This window comes from Diabrotica virgifera, chromosome 3 (genome assembly GCF_917563875.1).
Source record: "Diabrotica virgifera virgifera chromosome 3, PGI_DIABVI_V3a".
Classification (NCBI taxonomy): Eukaryota; Metazoa; Arthropoda; class Insecta; order Coleoptera; family Chrysomelidae; genus Diabrotica; species Diabrotica virgifera.
Window position 1 is genome coordinate 174,889,153 of NC_065445.1, and position 22,275 is coordinate 174,911,427.

At 34.3% G+C, this 22,275-nt stretch overlaps 1 protein-coding gene across 1 annotated transcript in view; it reads left to right on the top strand.

Annotated features, from left to right (window-relative positions):
• Positions 1 to 22,275, top strand: part of LOC126881401 (kinesin-like protein KIF19) — a 676,869-nt gene that overhangs the window by 527,805 nt on the left and 126,789 nt on the right. The window contains exon 4 of the mRNA XM_050645662.1: positions 5,943 to 6,087. Coding sequence (XP_050501619.1) covers positions 5,943 to 6,087 — 145 coding nt within the window. The remainder of the gene's footprint in view (positions 1 to 5,942; positions 6,088 to 22,275) is intronic.

Sequence of the window (22,275 nt, forward strand, 5' to 3'; positions counted from 1 at the left end):
AGTCTTTGCTGCGATCCGGAGCTCCAACTCTCGTACCATCGTTTTTTGGGTCTTCCTATGGGTCGCTTGGTGTTGGGCTTCTGTGTTTTCGCCCAATGCGCCATACGTTCAGGGTCCATCCGATCCACGTGGTCCCTCCACATGCGTCGTCGCGCTCTTGTCCATCTCACTACGTCCTGAACGCCTAGCTCTCTCAATGTGTCTTCGTTTCGTACTCTATCTCTGAGTGTGATACCTCTTATGGATCTTAGGGTTTTCATCTCTGTTGTTCTCATTATCTGTTTGGTCTTTATTGTCTCGGCCCTTGTCTCAGCTGCGTATGTCAGTACGGGTCTAACACATGTCTTATAAATGCGGACTTTGCTTTCGGTGCTCATATATTTATTCCGCCAGATTATATCCCTCAGGAAACCAGATATTCTCGCTGCTTTCATTGCCTGCTGTTTTGATTCTTGCCACAGATGCCTGTCGCTAGATATTTCCACACCTAAGTATCTGCAATCCATTACCTGTTCGATTATATGGTCGTCCACTACTAACTTACATCTAATTGGGTTCCCGGATATTACCATCGATTGGGTTTTCTCTTTGGATAGTGTCTGGTTATACTTTTCGGCGGTTATTTTGAATTTTTGTAGTAGGCGTTGTAAGTCATCTTCGTTCTCGGCTATTAAGATTGCATCATCTGCGTAGCAAAGTATTCTCATGGTTCGGTTACCCATTTTGTATCCCTGATTCATTATGTTAACACTACCTATAACTTCATCCATTATTAAATTAAATAGGCATGGACTGAGGCTGTCCCCTTGTCTAATGCCTGCATTGATTTTGATTTCTTCCGTGAGCCCGTGTGTGGTTTTAATTCGTGTTTTGTTGGATCTATTGAGCTCTTTGATTATGTTTCTATACCTCTGACCTATGTTTTTCTTTTCAAGGATACTGAGCACGTCATTTAATCGTACTCTGTCGAATGCTTGTTTCAGATCTACAAAGCATGTGAACATGGGCTTGTCGAATTCTATTGATTTCTCAACTAATTGCCGCATTATGAAAATAGCGTCTATTGTAGATCTGTTTTGGCGAAAACCCTGTTGTTCTTCCGATACACCGGCTTTCTTATATATTTTTTAGGATAGAATTTTTGTCAATAGTTTTGATGTAGAATTGAGTAGTGTAATTCCTCGGTAGTTCGTAGGATCTGTCTTTACGCCTTTCTTGTAGATGGGTATTGTTATACTCTCTCTCCATTCCTCTGGTACTGTCATGTTGTTTACAATTTTTTGGAATAATGTTGTTATCTCTTCTATTATTTTTGTACCTCCGTATTTAATTAATTCATTTGGTATATTATCCGGACCTGGTGATTTTCTATTTTTTGATCTTTTTATTGCTTCGTTTACTTCTTCTTGGGTGATGTTGTCATTCTCTGTTTCTTGTTGGTGAATGTTTTGTAGGTCATTTCTTTGTACTTCATTATTATCGTCGTTATCGTCTTTGTATAGATTCTCGAAATGAGTTACCCATTCTTTTGGTTTTATTGCGTTAATTTGTAATTCTTCGGTAACCGGCTTCTTCCTGTTCCTCAACATGTTCCATACCTTCCTTTGACCTCCTCGTAAATCATGTTCCATGTCATTTGAGAATTTTTCCCAATATATTTGTTTTAGATCTTTGATTCTGTTAGTTGTTCTATTTCTTTCTGATTTATATCTTTGATACTCTTCTGGGGTCCTATTGTTAATATATCTTACGTATGCATCTTTCTTCTCTTTTGCTAAATCTTTGACTTCCTGTGTGAACCATGGTTTTTGGTTTCTGCCGCCGTTTAAGTCAATTGTCCTTTCTCCAATGGCTTCTTTTGCACTACTAGTTATATGATTTTTTATTTTTTCCCATGCTTCGTTTATATTGTCTGTGATTTCAATAGGGCTAAGATTGATCTTTTCCTCAAGTCTTTTTTGGTAGAGATCCTTAGTACTTTCGTCTTGTAGGGATTCTATGTTGAACTTGGTGATGTAGTTAGGTGGTTTCTTTCTCTCTATTATGTACGCGTGACGGTACTTACATATAACCATTCCGTGTTGCGTTCCCACATTCGCAGACGTCATTGTGCGTACGTCAAGTACTTCACGTGGGTGAACTTTTCTGTTGGTTATCACATAGTCAATCATCGATCTGTGGCCCCTTGTGTTAGTGAATGTATATTTATGTTGTTCTTTGTGGTCAAAGTATGTATTGTTGATACGCAACTCGTTGTGTGCACATATCTCTATTAGTGAATCTCCGTTATCATTTGTTGGTGCTTCGTTGAACTTGTGCATTATTCCTTGGATGGGTGTATTTCCTATTCTTGAGTTGAAATCTCCCAACAAGAATATTTTTTCTGTTTGTGGCAATCTATCTAGGGTCTCTTGAAGTTTTTCGAAAAATTCGTCTCTCTCGTTCTTTGGTTTGTTTACATCTGGTGCATAAATGCTAACAATATGGATTTTTTAGCAAACTTTAAATATATAATATCAACAGGTTGATTACTGTCCAAACAAAGAGATCAGTCATTAACACATGTTAACATATTAGTAACTACCGATCTTCCAGGTACAAAACCGTGCTGGGAAATAGGAATTCTATTATTGTTTAAGAGAAAGTTCATAACCGATTCGCGAATAACTGATTCCATCAATTTAGCCGCAATGGATGTTAGACTAATTGGTCTATAATTGTCAGGATCTAACTTGTCACCTTTTTTATAAATTGGAGTAACACTAGAGATTTTCCAGCCATCAGGTAAAGTGTGTGACAAAAATGAGGTTTTCATTATAAAACTTAACCGATGGATAATCGAGTTTGCACACTTCTTAAATAAAATTGCGGCGAAACCGTCTAATCCAGGAGCGGAAAAGGATTTTAAACACAAAATTTTTTGTTTAAGAATCTCTGGATCAAAGTCTATGTCACTAATATCGTAGTTACTTCTTGTAGAAACAACACGTAAAGTATTCGGAAGAGCCTCCTCGATTGTAAACACTTCTTGAAATTTTTTGGCAAAAATAGTAGCAACTTCCATTTTCACTGAGGTTGGTTCGCCTGTTTCGGTTTTTAAAATAGGTAACGAAACTTTAGATAAAATAGAATTTCTGACATATTTATAAAGAGGTTTTTTGTTCTTATTTGAGGACAGTTGGTTTTCAAAATTTTGTTTAGATTTAAAAATAGTTGATGTTAAGTTATTAGAAAAAGTTCGATGATTGAGGTAGTCAGCATTCGTTTTACTTCGTAAATACTTTTTCCATAATGACTTTTTAAATTTTATCATTTCAAATATTTCTGCACTTATCCATGGCTTATTAGGATTACATCTACGTTGCACATAATGAGAGTTCGTGCGCATGGATTCATTCAGAAAATTTTCAAAAATTTCCCACTGTTTGTTAACATCCCTACCGTTCAACATATCTGCCCAATCTGCAGTAGATACATCTAAGTTTACACGATGATAGTTTATTCTTTTATATGTCATTAGCATATTATTTTGTAATATTTCCGACTTGAGGATCTGTATGGAAGTTGAAATAACTACGTGGTCCGACTTTCCAATTGGAGATGTAACCGAAATATTAGTTAAAAGATTAACATCAGAGGTTAAAGTAAGATCTGGCTGAGAAGGTTGTTGATTCAGACGAAAATGAGTCGGTTCATTGATTATTTGTTCTAATCCAGAATTTTCTAAGAAATTAATAAAAAGATGAGATTGAGTAAAGCTGAGATTGAGATTACTACTGATAATTTTTGATAATTTGATAATTAATGTTTTACAACTGGTCACAGAAAACAGCAAGAAACTGGTTTAACAAATATTCAGGTGAAGGTATCAATAAAATATTAGTTAAAATGATTTAAAAACATACTTGTATTCATGAAATAATCTCAGCGAAATACACTCGTCTCTAAAATTTTTATCAACTTGTTGCCCTCGTGACACTTTGACATAATTTAAAATTAAAACTGTCAAAGTGTTACTCGGGAAACAAAGCGATAATTTTAGAGCTCTCGTGCAATCGCTGATTATTTTTTAATACTTACATTATAAAATTCAAGTGTTTCTATAAAAACATTCAGTGACGTTGATCCCAATTAATGTGACACACATTTTTCAACTTGTCAAAGTGAACAGCACAGTTTATCAAATATTAAGACGAATATGTTAATAAAATATTAGTTAAAAATATTTATAAATATAATGTTATCCATGAAATAATCTTACTGAAGTAAACTCGAGCGCTCAAATTTGTCGATTCGTGTTCTCCTGGTGACAATTTGGCATTCTATGTAGAACTAAAAGTATGTATATTATGGATATTTTCTTAAATGCGACAGTTGTCACAACTTAGAAACTGGTAGCAATTAAACAGAAACAATCTACTTAAAATTATTCCCACTGTAATAATGTACAGTAGAATATTCCCGCTGTAATAATAATCCGATTGGACAGAATTAAACACGTGATGAAAAATTTTACTACACGATTGAAAGTTAAAATCATTAAAAAAAATAATGAGTAGTAATTACACCAGAGCTCTAAAAGTATCGATTTTTTTTCGCGAGTGACACCTTGACAGTTTTAATTTCACTACCCGAAGGGGAGTGAAATTTTGTCAAAGTGTCACAAGGGCAAAACAAAATCGAGCTCAAGAGTAATTCGGTAAGATTATTTCATGATTTAAACTGTGTTTTTAAATCATTTTAACTAATATTTTATTAATATCTTCGCCTCAATATTTGCTAAACCTGTTTCTTGTTGTTCTCTGTGACAAGTTTTAAAACACTCATAATTGTCATTAATGCCACTGAATGTATTTTTTGCGTAGCAACGAAGGGCATCTGACGTAAAATACTTGACGACGGGAAATTATCAAAAAATATCAGTAGTAATTGCACAAGAGCTCTAAAATTATTGCATTTTTCCCGAGTGATACTTTGACAGTTTTAATTTCACGAGCCGAAGGCGAGAGAAATTATGTCAAAGTGTCACGGGGGCAAAAATTATATATTAATTTTAGAGATCGAGTGCAATTTGTTGCGATTATTTCATGAATAAAACTGTTTAACACCAAAGTTTTATTGTAATTTATTTATGTAAGTACAAGTTAGTACAATTAAACACACAGTTGTTATAAATATTAATTTGACGGTTGAAAGTCATCACTTTTATTATTTTTAAAACATTAATTTTCATTAATGTCACTGAATGTATTTTTTCGTAGCAACGAAGGGCATCTGACGTAATATACTTGACGACGGGAAATTATCAAAAATTATCGATTTAATTTAGATTTATGTAGCTTTCTATTGGTCAGAATCTCCTATGAATGAAATAATCGGGTATAATATCACAAGAGAGTGAGAATAAATTGAAAATAATGCGACAGTTTTTCGAAAATTTTTTGTCTGGCAATAGACACGAGAGCCCGCAGGGCTCGAGTGGCTATTGCCCAATGACAACAAATTTGAGTAAAAATGAAGCATTATTTTCTTATTTATTCTTACTGTCGTGTGATATTCGTAGGATTATTTTTTAATACATATATTATGGATATTTTCTTAAATGTGACAGTTGTCAAAACTAGGAAACTGGTTGCCATTAAACAGAAACAATCCACGTAAAAAAATTCTATCGGTAATTTTCTACAGTAGATAATTCTCAGTATAATTTTAATCTGATTGGACAAAATTAAACACGTGATTAAATATCTTACTATACGATTGGAAGTTACAATCATTAAAAAATAATCGCTGTAAGTTTTATGCTTGTAGGTTTGTATTGGTCAGAATCTCTATGAATGAAATAATCTTAAAATTAGTATTTACCAATAAACCTTAAAAAACCTATCCTAGCAATTAAACTGTTCCAGCCTTCGTCTTCTTCTATCATTATTATATTTTAGATATAATGGAACTGTATTTGCATATGGACCCACAGGAGCAGGCAAAACTCATACTATGGTGGGCACAAGATCGGCTCCAGGAATCATGATCAGAGCTCTTAACGATCTCTTTGAGGCAGTCAAAGATAAGGAGGACGAGTATTCGGTGAGTGGTAATAATTTTATTTTTTGGTGGACCAAATGCAATAATATTATAACGTGACTACTGTAATTACTTATAATTACAATAAAACTAGCGGTTCGTATTTATATACGACTTTATTTATATAACTGTACAGACGAATTTATATTATACACTAACTCTATTTACAAAAATTATGCCTTATATACCTAGCCGATATTTCTGAAACGTCGACGCTCATCTCTAGTTATCGCCCAGACATTCGGAGAATTTCTCGTCTTCCGTCCCGCTACATCGCGTCTTATCTAGAAAGATCCACGTGGAATGTGTATGTGGAGATGGGATCTGTTATACGAGGGTCGGTCATTAATGATTTTGTTACACTGCTCCCCTCTTAAGATCTGAGCGTCCCGATCAGCAACTCTAGATGGTCCAGGATGGCGGAATCTACAGGATTCTCCAGCTCTGCATACACCCCTAGAAAAGAAGTAACAGTCTACTGTCTTTGAAGGATATGACATCTTCGGGTTCATGCAACACACAGTAATTCGTACGCCAGTTTCTCTGAAAATCACTTCAACCATGCTTCTCACAATCTTCCAATCCAGATTTTCTACTGCATGACCTATTTTTGGTAAAGCCAAATCTTTGATGTCATAATTACACACGATTTTCTTCAAATTAGTTAGAGCACGTCCTATGTTCTCCTAGCTTGGCGTGTCCATATAAGACTTCCTGGCCACCATATACAGCAAAGATCGAGGACCATCTTCCAATCGCAGTACTCTTCCAATTTTAGGCTGCTGATTTCTTAACTCGTCCAGGCGGCCGAACTTTCTATTGAATACGGACGAGATTCCTTTAGTCATCTCGAGGTCTTGGGCAACACAGTGGGCTAGAGAGACGTTTTCTGGGACACCAAACAGATCTTACTGAACTTCTGTGGTCACGCCGAATCTAGCACTCTTTCTTTCTGCGTAATTTGACATAAATTCCTTAAAATTTGGCTGTGCGGCATCTTTCATTTCCTGTTGGAGGACTCGGACTTCTTCTGTTTCATTTGAGCCAGCATATGGTGCAAGACGATTTATGTGAATAACTTTTGGTTTACCGTTTGTCAACTTCTTAATTCTGTATATTACGTCATTTATTTTCTTCTTAACTTCATACGGACCTTCCCATTGTCTTTGCAGTTTAGGACACATGCCTCGACGACGTTGTGGATTATACAGCCAGACAAGATCACCTACTTCGAAGCTTTCATTCTTGCATCAAGAATCATATTGATCTTTCATTCTGTCACTGGCTATCTGGATGTGTTGTCGGGCAAGTTCATGAATGTTGTTCATTCGTAACTTCAGGCGGTCGACGTATTCTTCGCCTGCAACATGTTCCTCGGAAGGTCTGCAGCCAAACTCTAGGTCGCAGGGCAAACGAACTTCACGACCCAACATCAGGCAGGTTGGTGTCTGACCTGTAGTTTCATTTACGGCCGAGCGGTAGGCCATCAGGAATAAATGAATGTGTTGGTCCCAATCTCGCTGATGTTCAGATACAACTTTGGACAAGTGTTTACCCATCGTTCGGTTCATCTTCTCGACCATCCCATCTGATTGAGGATGCAGGGGTGTTGTTCTGGTTTTATTGGCACCAATCAATTTACAAACGTTTTGGAAAAGAGCTGACTCAAAGTTTCGCCCTTGGTCGGAGTGGATCTCCAAGGGAACACCAAATCGGCTGAAGAATTCTTTAACAAGTACCTCTGCAACGGTAGCAGCTTCTTGATTTGGTAATGCATAGGCCTCAGTCCATTTTGTAAAATAATCCATGGCTACCAGGATGTATTTATTTCCAGCATCAGTTTCTGGAAATGGACCTGCAATGTCGATTGCTACTCTTTTCATAGGACTTCCAACATTGTACTGTCTCATGGGTGCTCTCTTTTTACCAACTGGACCATTACCGGATGCACACAGTTCACATTTCCGGCACCATCTTCTTACATCATCTTTACAGTTCACCCAATAGAACCGTTCTCGAACCTTTTGCAGAGTCTTCGTAATACCAAAGTGTCCACCTCATGTACCGTCATGCAACTGACGCAATACTTCTGACACTTTACTTTTAGGTACAATCAACTGAAGCTTAGATTCTGTACCATCATCGTTCTCAAAGGTTCTGTACAGAAGATCATCTTTTAGTATCAGGCAATTCCATTGGCTCCAGTAGGCCTTGACTTCCGGACTACATGCACTAATGTTTTGCCAACTAGGTCTCTCACCTTGCCGCATCCAATCCAATACTCTTTTTATACATGGATCGTCTTCTTGGGCGTCTTGTAACTGTTGGGGCTGCCATTGCTCATTAACGACGGTAGTTCGTCTCACAGGGCAAAGCTGTTCTTCTGCTTTAAGCCGGTGATTACAACTTTCACCGCATGGCCGTATCGAGGAAGCATCTGTATTTGCACCAACTCTTCCAGCCCTCTTCATGCGTCTCTTCGGCATCGTGTCACGAATCACCCTCCGTACCATTTCCACCAAACGTTCATCTTTTCTCTTATTGCCTTTTTCCACGGTTATTACTCGATTGTTTCGTGAAGCTTGGCTAGCTGCTTCGTGTTCCAAGGCAATAGCAAGTGCTTCATCTAAAACTTTCGGTCTTGCTAGTCGTAAAGCTTTCTGTAGTTCACTATCTTTCAGCCCATTGACGAAGGTGTCTACTGCGATTTCTTCTAAAACGCTGTCTGGCACCTCTAGATAAGCCGACCTCACCACACGAGTCACATCTGCTTCAAATTCTTGCAGATTCTCACTTGCTCGTTGACTTCTACTTCGCAGTTGTGCTTTGTATACTTGTTGTAGATGGGCATCTCCAAATCGTTTTTCTAGACGAGTGAACAAGGTCTGGTAACATTTTTCTTGACCCTTAGGAATTGATCTTAATATATCTGCAGCATCACCTCGCAAAGCAGCAGTCAAGGAAACAACCTTTTCTTGTTCGGTCCAATGATTGGCGGTCGCGATAGCTTCAAATTGTCTAAGGTATATGGACCAAGAAGACTTTCCATCAAATGGTGGTAATTTAAATCTCATATGATGCGATGTTTCGTCTCTCGGTGTTTCATCCTTCACTACAAGATCTAAAGCTACTGTATTAACTGATGGTTGTACTTTTGTGTCAGTTATCATGCTCTCTAGTTGTTTGATCTTTTCTTCTACGGTCTCTACACTTTTCTGCATCTTATCGAATGTTCTAGAAACTTCTTCAAATTTCTCGTCGTTCTGTCTACAAACGTCTTTAATTACTTGAGAAACACTTTCAAATTTCTCGTCGCTTTTTCTAGAAGTTTCATCGATCTTTTGAGAAACACTTTCAAATTTCTCGTTGTTCTATCTACTAACTTCTTCGAGTTTCTCGTTGTTCTGTCTACTAACTTCTTCGAGTTTCTTGTTGTTCTGTCTACTAACTTCTTCGAGTTTTTCGTTGTTCTTTCTAGAAGTTTCACCGATCTTTTGAGAAACGTCTTTAAATTTCGATAAGATTGCTTGTTCTGCTGATTGGAAGTGGAACGTCTCTGGATCGTCACCGTTCTTCGTGAGGACTTCCTCAAGTCGTGCTTGTAGGACTTTCTTGGTCCCACTGCTATCTTCATCCCGTTCCTCTAGCTGTTCACGGAGCTGTTTTACGGAAAGTTCTTGTAGCAACATCTTTGGTCGGCACACACGTACTTCTCAAAATGTCTTTTAAAAGTCTTTCCAAATACCGAACAATCAACGCACTTCAATTATTCCCGACGAATAAAGTTCTAAAGTCTTTTAAAAGTCTTTCCGAATACCGAACAATTAACGCACTCCGATTATTCCAGACGAATAAAGTTCAAAAGTCTATTTTTTTCACTATTCATTTATTTACACTCCACACCGGACATCAATATAACGTGACTACTGTAATTACTTATAATTACAATAAAACTAGCGGTTCGTATTTATATACGACTTTATTTATATAACTGTACAGACGAATTTATATTATACACTAACTCTATTTACAAAAATTATGCTTTATATACATAGCCGATATTTCTGGAACGTCGACGCTCATCTCTAGTTATCGCCCAGACATTCGGAGAATTTCTCGTCTTCCGTCCCGCTATATCGCGTCTTATCTAGAAAGATCCACGTGGAATGTGTATGTGGAGATGGGATCTGTTATACGAGGGTCGGTCATTAATGATTTTGTTACAATATGTATTTATGAATATGTACAAAACAGTTTTAAAAACGAAAGTTTGAAAACGTTTTATTAGATTTATGTAAAAATAAAATGTCAATAATATAAAACACGGTTTAAGACTAACACGTTCGCTACCATGTGAGCCACATCGATTTTTCCCACATACCAGCGAGCAGCATCTCACCCGTGAACTGGAGATGGCATTGCACATAATGGCAATTTAAATAGCTCAGGTCTGGTCTATGCGGACGAATTCTTGGTAGCGAATACCCCTTGGTAGCGAACGGGTTCACCCATTTACGGGCGTTGATGCATTTACGCAACACAATAGAAATTATTTTTCTATCAAAAACGAATTTAATTTGAACAAGAACTACGCACATATTATCATTGAAAGAATGTCCAACCAATGTGATTAGATCATAGATAAAGTAAGTTCTTCCTTTGTACTTTTTGAGGAAATGTCCAAAACCTTCGAATTTTTACATGTTTTGAAATTTTCAAAAATCAAAATGTCGTACACATATTCATATTATTAACCTTAATATCACAAGAGAGTGAGAATAAATTGAAAATAATGCGACAACTTTCGAAAATTTGTTGCCTGGCAATAGACGCGAGAGCCCACAGGGCTGGAGTGACTCAGAGGCGTGCGGTCCATGGAAGCGGGGGGCATTTATACTTAGATATAAGAAAATATATTATTAATTAATATTTAATAATCAAACATTTTTCCCCAATCCAAGTAATCTACATATTATCTAGGCAATAGGCATTGAAAAATATTAAAAATTAATCGCGTACCAACGAACTCAATATGCACACAATTCAACTATTCGGTCCACTCCTGACAGAAGCGCATCTCAAAATCGCCGCTTGTCATGCAGTTGTCCCGTTTAAAAATTGGTCAGGGTTCAATGACCGCACCCACTAGTCGCGCGAATTTTGGTACTCTGGAAGCGATCGTCCTATCGCCTTCCCGAAAGTGAGATGCTTCGACTGTTAGTGCTGCTAAGGGGTGCTTAATAAGTATTACATACATTCGCTTAAAGAATATTTCGATTTAAATTTTTTGCAGAGATTTTTCCTTTTACTGATCTTTTATTTGACATTTTACACAAATCAAATGGTATTGCATTTTGTATAAGACAAATTGATGACTTTATTAATACGATAATTAAAAAAACGAGGGCAGTTTAAAAATATTTGGGATAAAACTGAACATATGAGGTTTGAACATGAAAGAAAAATAATGAAGATTGATAATTTCGGACACACAGAGACAGAGAAAACAGAGGAAACAAGGAGACCTTTTGATAATATTCTACAACAAATGAATTCTAGCTTTCAAAATGTTAACGATTTAGAATTATATATAATCTTAATATTTCTAATTATAATTCATCAAAATTTCCCACAGAGGAATTTATTTCACTACGATTAAATAATGAAAATTTTTTGATATCCCAGCTTTACATTCACAGTTAAGTGTCATTTATGAAACAACTGACATTAATGATAAAGAAATACCCAGAAATCTGGGATTCCTGTATAACTACTGGTTTAAACAAGTCACTGTGTGAAGTTATTGTGTGAATTAGTACTAATTATCCCAGCCACAAGTGCATCAATTGAACGAAGTTTTGCAGTATTAAGACGCATTAAAAGTTTCAAATTAAGAGTTTAAAAGGAATTCAACAAGCGAAGACAGACTTTGAAAGTTAGCCCTATTATCCATTGAAAAAAACTGCATTCAACAATTATCAGAAGTTGATAGGAGAATAGACCTCGAGTATAAATGTCATTTTAGTGAAAGTTTTGTGTTGTGGAAAATGCCTCGGAGTATAAAATTTTTTTTAATAGGATTCTTCTTTAGAAAACCAAGATCGGCGCGAGGACTCAAGGCCCGAGCTAGCAATACAGATCAATGATAGGTCACTAATCACTAGAATTAGCGGGAAAAGAGTGCCTCACGCATTCACGCGTCACGGATTTAGTTTGTGAGTCCTTGTACCCAGGACGTCTCACATAAGTACTTTGCTGATAGAGAGCCCCTGCGCGTCAGAGTGTTATCAGGTGGGAAGTGGCTCGACCCTTAAGAAAATATTTTTATATTCTTATTGAATCGCTTCCCCTTTCGAAAAAGTCACCGCACGCCACTGGAATGACTATTACCAAATGGAAGCAAGTTTGAGAAACAAATGGTAGTAGCATTATTTACTTATTTATTCTTACTATCGTGTGATATTCGCCAGATTATTTTTTAATATGTACTTACATACAAAATTCAAGTCTTTGTAAATAAACATGCAGTGACATTAATTTATCACAATTAATTTTTTTCAACTTGTCAAAGTGAACAGTACAGTTTAGCAAATATTTAGACGAAAATATCACTAAAATATTAGTTAAAGTTATTTATAAATACAGTTTTATTCTTGAAATAATTTTACCGAATTACTCGTGAGCCCTTAAAATTGCCGACTTGTATTGTCCTTGTAACAATTTGACATTAGATTCGGAACTTAAAGTTTATTATGATTCATTTTCTTAAATGTGACAGTTGTCAAAGCTAAAAAAATTCATTGTAATTAAACAAAAAAAAATATTAAAATTTATTCTCGGGCGTTTAAGGCTTAAGCTATCATGGAAAAATTACCTGAAAAATTTTCAGATTGCCCCAAATACCTACCCAAAAATATGTAACAGGTCTCAGACTAAAATATGTAGATTCAAAAGATACAAAACCGAATAGCCTTATCCATAGTATTGTATTTCTCCAGGGTAATAAGCTAAAAATAGACCATGTTCGGGACACTCAAAGATCCAGGTAGCTGAGTACTTTTTTAGTTATTGTATACCTATAGGATGAAAACCTACCTGTTTCCTGCCTAGAGTTGGCGTCAGTTTTTAATCATTAACAATTTAGTGCAAAAATCGCGATTTTTTCGATTTTTTGCGCCCCATTCAAAAGCTAAACAGTTGACATAAAACTACAAAATTTAAGTTCTTAGAACATTAAAAAACCTTCAAAATGCCGATTTGTGAAAGTCAAAAAGTTAATTTGTTGCTACGCAAACTGAAAAATAAGTGAAAATCGTTATTTGTTAATAACTTTTACTAAAACTACTTTAGAACTTTAGTGTTTCGCCCAAAGTTGTGTATTGGGATACTTAAAAAACCCTCAAAATTTGAGACTGATCCATTAATTAGTTTAAAAGTTATTCTATTTGTTTATCTCAGAGACCTTTATTTTGCAATAAGATAAGACAGAAAATAATGAAGATAAGGCAATTCTGCGCATGTCAAATGAAAGCAGAAAAATGATACTATCAAAATGAACAAATTATCTAATATAGTCAAAAATGCTAATGCCCAATTTTTGAAATTTTTTAGTCTATAAATATTTAGAACAACTTTAAAAATATTGTCCGTAGAAAAAATCATTGTACCGGGTGTCCCAATAAGAATGGCTCTCGGCCATATCTCAGGAACCGTTTATAGTAGAGCTTTGAAATAAAAAATTTTAAAACAAAAGTTGCCTCAGGAAAAGCCTGGAAATTATTTTCATAATTGTGGGTCCACCGCTAGAGGGCGTAATTGAATATCAAAAATAAAAAAATCTAAATTTTACAAAATTTTCCTAATTAAGGGGCACTGGAAATTCGATTATTGTATTCTTCATCAAATTCTGCGCATATTTGATTTAACAAGTTTAACTCTACCTTTGCAAATAAGTGGTGGGGGTGAGTGGGAACCTTGTTATGAAAAAATGGCTGTAAGTCCGGTTCTGCTAAATAAAATTTTGAAAACTGGGTCTTGTTGAAGACAGATCTTTTTCTTCAATGTAAGCGTGATAATTTTGAACCATCCTAATAAGTAATAAGCCAGATGGGAGGCGTTATTTAATTTTTTTCAGAAATCTAGTTTTCTTTGGAAAATATTAAATACAAGTATGTATTTTTAATCATACTTTATAAAATTAGATTAATTAACAATAGAATAGCGAAAACCGCATGTCGATATCTTTTTTCTATCTCAAGATATCTCGAGAAACGTGTAAATTTAATACATAACTGTTACTATCACCGGTAAACTAAGTTAATGAAAAGTAGTGTGCTGTGGAAAAAAACCAAATAACATTTTCCAGATGTCAACGTATAAAAATATAATTAATTAAAACAACAATATAAAGAGAAACAATACTATTAAAATTAAATATAACACAGAACAAAAAGAACTACTTAGTGACGACCTAAATATTCAAATTGTTGCCCATCATACACTACTCTAGAATACATTATCCAGAGAATACTAAACGCCATTCAAAGCATATCGAGAGCAGAAATTGAGACTGCTGTTCAATCTACTCTTGAAAGAGTAAATGTTTGCAACGAAAATGATGGGCAAAAATTTGAACGTTTATGTCATCACTAAATAGTTGTTTTTATTTCTTTGTAATATGGCTTTTCAACGCTTCTCATTTGTTTCGAGCCTCTGTCATATGCCGTATAATCCGTGTATAATATTAATATACGAGATATGAACGAGGCTCGAAACAAATGAACAGCGTTGAAAAGACCTAATATACGTTGACAGCTGGAAAATGTTTCTTTGTTGTTTCCATAGCACACTACTTTTAATGAATTTCGTTTACCGGTGACAGTAACAGTTATGTTTTTAAATTTACACGTTTTGTAAGATATCTCGAGATAGAAAAAAGGTATTAACATGCGGTTTTCGCTATTCTGTTGCTAATTTTGTTTAATTTTGTAATATGGTATTAAAAATGCAGGTTTGCATTTAATATTTTCCAAGGAACACTAGATTTCTTAAAAAAATTAAATAACGCGTTCTAGCTGGCATATTACTCAGTAAGTTGGTTCGAAATCATAACTTTTACATTGAAGAAAAAGATCTGTCTTCAACAAGACCAAGTTTGCAAAATTTGATTAAGCAGAACCGGACTCACAGCCAGTTTTTCATAACAAGGTTGCCACTCACCCCCAGCTCTTATTTCCAAAGGTAGACCTAAACTTGTCAAATCAAATATACGTAGAATTTTATGAAGAATACGACGATTGGATTTCCAGTGCCCCTTCATTAGGAAAATTTTGTAAAATTTAGATTTTTTAATTTTTGATATTCAATTACGCCCTCTAGCGGTGGTCCCACAATTATGAAAATAATTTCCAGGCTTTTCCTGAGGCAACTTTTGTTATAAAATTTTTTATTTGAAAGCTCTACCATAAACGGTTCCTGAGATATGGCCGAGAGCCATTCTTATTGGGACACCCGGTACATATTCGAAAAGTTGGTATTTTACATGAATTTTTAAAAATGTTCAGTTGGTGACTACTCGTGGTAAGTGAAGGGGGAGCTGGGAGCCGACAAATGCACGAGTTCAAAAACTAAAAAAGGCAACTTTAAAATACTATCATTTTCTATATCTCGGGATATACTGAATATATTTTGATCTTTCTTTTTTAATTTGTATGTAATTTTTCTGTACATTACAAATATGTAATTTGAAGCTATTTCCTTGTGGCATTTTTATAATGAACTATTTTAAATGGGAAATAAGTCACAATTTTACCAAAAAAATGAATTTATTAACGTTTCGACGCCCAAGTCGGGTGTCGTTGTCAAAATACAAAATAATACTAAATAAACAAAAATGTTGTTGCTTAGTAAAAAATTCTTCTAATAATTTATTTAATCTGACTCATTTATATCGGCAATTCAGGCATGTATTATACATTTTAAAGTAGAAGACTTTAAAATGATATTGCCAATATTGATGAGTTGCGTTCCTGGGACGACTTTACTAAAAGATAGTTCATTCGATTACATGAAATCAAATTAATACATGCGTGAATTCCCGATATAAATGAGTCAGATTAAATAAATTATTAGAAGAATGTTTTACTAAGCAACAACATTTTTGTTTATTTAGTATTATTTTGTATTTTGACAACGACACCCGACTTGGGCATCGAAAAGTTAATAAATTCATTTCTTTGGTAAAATTGTGGCTTATTTCCCATTTAAAATAGTTCATTGCAATTTGACATTTATTAATTAATAAAAAGTTTAATTTGTTTAAACAATTTTTGAAAAAATAATTTTTTCCCAAAACTCCATGTTTTTAATCAGACCATCATTATTAATCATACAAATAGTTAAGGTATACTTTAATAAATAAATTATCTGCAATAAATAATTATCTAATAAAAATAATTTATTTATTAAAGTTAACTTTAACTTTTTGTATAATCATTAATGATACTGTGATTAAAAAAATAGATTTTTGTAAAAAATATTTTTTCAAGAATTGTTTAAACTAATTAGAGTGATTATTAATTAATACATTTATAAACAAATAGCATATTTGTAATGTACGTAGAAATTCCATACAAATTAAAAAAATAAAGATGAAAATCCTTTGAGTTGATCCGGAGATACAGAAAATTGTATTAAATTGAAATGGCTTTTTCGGTATTTTAACTCGGTACATTCGTAGGTTCCCCCTAGTAACCGTTTGAACTACAATTTTGAAAAATCGTAGAGGCTGCTGTGAAGATACAACGTGTATTCAAATTTTTTAACAAAAAATACAAATCCCATTATTTAAAATGGCTACAATGAAATTCCTTATTTTTTATAAACAAATTAGCTGTGATTTAAAAAAACACATGGCTAACTTTGTCCCTAGTGAATCCAGGCTAAATTTTTTTATTTGAAAATTTGTATTAAAATTCTAGCTTTTCGAATATATAAACAGATTGTTCCTAAGGACAATATTTGTAAAGTTATTCTAAATGTTTATAAACTACAAAATTTCAAAAATTTGGTATCAGGATTTTTGATTATATTGATTAATTTTTTTTCTTTTTTAATACATTTTGATACTATCACTCTTCTACTTTCATTTGGCATACTCACAACTGCCCTATCTTCATTATTTTCTGTCTTATGTTATTGCAAAATAAAGGTCTCTGGGATAAACAAATAGATTAACTCTTAAGGTAATTAATGGATTGATCATAAATTTTAAAGTTTTCTTAAGTACCCCAATACCCAACTTTGGGTGAAACACTAAAGCTCTAAGGTAGTTTTAGTAATAGTTATTAAGAAATAACCGTTTTCACTTATTTTTCAGTTTGCGTAGCCACAAATTAACTTTTTAACTTTAAAAAATCGGCATTTTGAAGGGTTTTTAGTGTTATAAAAAATTGAATTTTGTAATTTTATGTCAACTATTTAGCTTTTAAATAGGGTGCCAAAAATCGAAAAAATCGCGATTTTTGTACTAAATTGTTTATAATTAAAAAAACAGACGCGAACTCTAGGCAGGAAACAGGTAGGTTTTCTTCCTATAGGTCTACAATAACTAAAAAAGTAGTCAGCTACCTGGATCTTTAAGTGTCCCGAGAAAATCCTTATTACCCTGGCCTATATCCATCTCATCATCATTTACCTGTTTATTCACGTTCTCTTTTTGAAAACTAAAGATCAATAAAAGTTGATTTTTATAGCAGTAGTAATATATTAAAATAAAATTGTCACCTACAAAACAAAACATATTATTTTTCATTTTTTTTTTCATAGATAATGATCGGTATAATAACATGTTATGTAGATAAGTACTGTAAAAATTTATATAATTAAAAATAAAGTTATCTATCCTTGTATTACTGTTTCTCTGGTAAAACCACAAACTATAAAGTTCATAATGGTCTATAATAAAGTTGATGGATGGTAGAACGGTGAGAATGATAATACTGCATTAATGATTTATGAAAGGTATGGAGAAAGCACCTGTCTTCTTTACAACACGTCTCACGCTTAAAGGATTTTCCCTTTAAAGTGACTAATTTGACTGATTTCACTCCTTAAATAGACAACACTGTTGATGGATTCTGTCATTTGAACAACAGGTTTCCATTCTACTGTTTATTAATCGTAAAGGCAGCATGGAATTTTAAGCACTGTTATTTTATAATTACATAATAGGAATGTATTTTAAGGGCTTGTCCAATAACGACGGCATTCAAAAGGCACTACAATTTAAAATTAAAACAACCAGTACAATAGTGTATATTATGTAGTTATAGATAATTTAGTAACAACTGGACAGACAATTAAAAAATTATTTAAAATGTTAGTAAAAGAAATATATTAGGTATACAGTGATGAGCGCGCTAATAACCGGCAAAATAGCGCAAAAGATGGAAAACATAATACATTGCTGAACAAATAGAGATGAAACTAGTGGAGCTGGAAATGATCGCATAAACTTATAAATTAACATTACATTACATAGTTTTCCACCTTTAGACGTCTGTGACAGAAGTATTTTATTAAATTCTACTGTCACAGTGACAGTTGTCAAACTCCTCTTATACATCTAAAGGTGGGAAACTATGTAATGTAATAAAAAACTCATACAGAAGTAAAAACTTCAAATTGTATACTGGTATAAAATCGTTTATTAAAAACTATCTAAAATGTCATCCAAATGGATTGCAAAACGTTTTCGTTCTAATTCAGAACATATTCAGTGCATTCTGCTGAGTAGTTTGAGAGAGACTAGCACACTATTTAAAGTGGTAACCCCATAATATATGATTTACATATTATATTTTAATGAAATATGGTGACTACAAGTCGATGTTTTTAGATATATTAGAATACATGCTCAAAGGGCAATATGTTTCCCTGCTCTAAAATGCTAGGTACTTGCCAGTTCAATGGGCACAGACCAACAATGGGCACAGACCAACTATGTCATGTAATGTTAATTTATACGTTTATAACGATCATTTCCATCTCCACTAGTTTCATCTCTTTTTGTTTCGCAATGTATTATGTTTTCCATCTTTTGTGCTATTTTGCCAGTTATTAGCGCGCTCATCACTATATATTAAATAATAGTGGGATTATACTTGAGGAATATTTATGATGAACTCAGATATGATGACACCAGAACTAATTTTCACTGAGAAGATTAACACAATTATAGCATCTAGAGAACAAAAAGTCCCAAATATTAATGGGGACTTAATATGGTTCACTGATGGATCTAAAACTGCCCATGGTACTGGATCAGGAGTCTTTGGGCAAACATGTAACTATAATAAATCTTACAGTCTAGGTCAACATACAACGGTGTTCCCGGCTGAAGTTTTTGCTTTGGTGGCCTGCATTGATGAAATCATTGATGAAGACCCTAAAGCTAAGAGAATCAACATTTACACAGATAGCCAATCGGCTATTCTGGCTGTAAAGAACCTTTTCACCAAATCAAAACTGGTAATAAACTGCAAAGATCTCCTCAATAACCTAGCAAAAGACAATAAAGTGTCTTTAATATGGGTGCCGGGTCATGAAGGGGTGCATGGGAACGAACAAGTAGATATGTTAGTAAAACAAGGCTCGAGAGAAACTTTTGAAGGTCCAGAACCATTCTATGGCATCACTAAAGATGCTATGAAAAACGAGATTCAGAAATGGCTGATAAAGAATCATCAAAATAAATGGAGAACCACTCAAGGGCAAATCCAGACTAAAAAAAAATAAAGCTTTCATGGGAGTGCCGACAGAAGTGGAAACTTCTATAGTATATAAATTACGAGCTCACTGCTTTCCTCATCCATAAAGAAGTGCTATACCTATGTTATAAACGCGTTGCGTACGCTCTATGCTATTTATATAGGGGAGAATGGGGGAATGGGAACCACTTAACTATATTCTTTAATAAAAAATAAATTTTAGGGTATATAAAAAATCGGTCCAGGCTAAGAGCTACTTTAAAATGTTAATTATCCTTCGCTATTATTATTGCGTAAATTTATTTAGTTATGTTAAAGTTATTATGAAATTACTAAATATAGTAAATGGCTCCAATTGCCCCAATAGGTCGGGTAATAAGAACCACAATTTATTTTAAGTTTTATCTGTATTAAATTTTTAATTTTCATAACAAAAATAGTAATACATTGTTTTTAACTCATTTTGTTTAAACAAAAGTCACAGAGATAATCTTTAGCTGTGTCAACCCCCGAACAATCTGCATGTACCCATCGACCACAAGCTGTACAGCGATACCACAGTTCTGCCACTTTTCCCAGAATCATAGCAGATCAAACATAAATCTGTTTTATCTTCATTATCCGAGTTATCATCACAAAGGTCTTTATCACTGACATTTTCTTAATCCGATGAGTCCCATCTGATGAGTCTTCATAATGGTTCCCATTACCCGTTTTGTTTAGAAAATTTTAACCTATGAAAAAAATTACCAAAACCAGGTGATTAAAAAAACAAATCACATGCAATTATTCTTTAGGTAGTTAAGTTTAGTTTGCATAAAATAGTTTTTAAGAAAAACATGTTGGGACTAACTTACCGTGAATTTTGTAAACCACGTGTATTATAACGATTACTGCAAAAAGTCTACTATGCTCACACAACATTCAAACAACACTGAATAAACATCTGCAACGATGTCGCTGCATCTCTGCATTGTCGGTAACGTGTCGCCAGTGGCAGCAAGTATTTAAAAGCGCGTAATTTAAATAAAACTGGGTGGCTCTCATTACTCGATGGCTCCCATTCCCCCATTCTCCCCTATACATACACATAATATTATAATATATACGTACGAAATTTAGATCGGCAAAGTGATGACGGTCGCAAACTCAATACTTTTTTCCTATCTAAAAAGTGCGCAACGTCCCTAAAGAAGTTCCCACTTTAAAAATGTTTTTCGTCAAACAATGACGGTCGCTAATTTAATACTTTTTCCCCATCTAAAAAGTGCACAACGTCCCTAAAGAAGTTTTCACTTCAAAAATTTATTTCGTCAAAGCAATAACGGTCGCTAATTCAACACTTCTTCCCCATCCAAAAAGTGCACAACGTCCTTAAGGAAGTTTTCATTTAAAAAATTTATTTCGCCGAAGCGATGACGGTCGCTAATTCAACATTTTTCCCCATCTAAAAATGTATAATGTCCCTAAAAAAGTTTTCGCTTCAAAAATTTATTTCATGGAAGCAATGACGGACGCGATGACGGTCGATAATTCAATACTTTTTCTCCATCTAAAAAGGGCACAACGACCCTAAAGAAGTTTTTACTTCAAAAATTTATTTCGTCGAAGCAATGACGGTCGCTAATTTAATACATTTTTTCCATCGAAAAAGTGCAAAACGTCCCTAAAGAAGTTTTCACTTCAAAAATTTATTTCACTGAAGCGATGGCGGTCGCTAATTCAACACTTTTTTCCCATCTAAAAAGTGCACAACGTCCCTAAAAAAGTATTCACTTCAAAAATTTATTTCGTCGAACCAATAACTGTCGCTAATCTAATACTTTTTCCTTATCTAAAAAGTGCACAAAGTCCCTAAAGAACTTTTCACTTCAAAAATTTATTTAACCGAAGTGATGACGGTCGCTAATTCAATACTTTTTCCCCATCTACAAAGTGCACAACATCCTTAAAGGAGTGTTCACTTCAAAAATGTATTTCGTCGAAGCAATGACGGTCGCTAATTCAATACTTTTCCCCATCTAAAAAGTGCACAACGTCCCTAAAGAAGTTTTCATTTCAAAAATTTATTTCGCCGAAGCGATGACGGTCGCTAATTCAATACTTTTTCCCCATCTACAAAGTGCACAACATCCTTAGAGAAGTGTTCACTTCAAAAATGTATTTCGTCGAAGCAATGACGGTCGCGATGACGGTATTTAATTAAATACTTTTCCCCATCTAAAAAAGGCAAAACTTCCCTAAAGAAGTTTTCACTTCAGAACATTATTTCGTCGAAGTAATGACGGTCGCTAATTCAATACTTTTTCCCCATCTAAAAAGTGCACAACGTCCGTAAAGAAGTTTTCACTTCAAAAATTTATTTCGTCGAAGCAATGACGGTCGGGATGACGGTCGCAAATTCAATACTTTTCCCCATCTA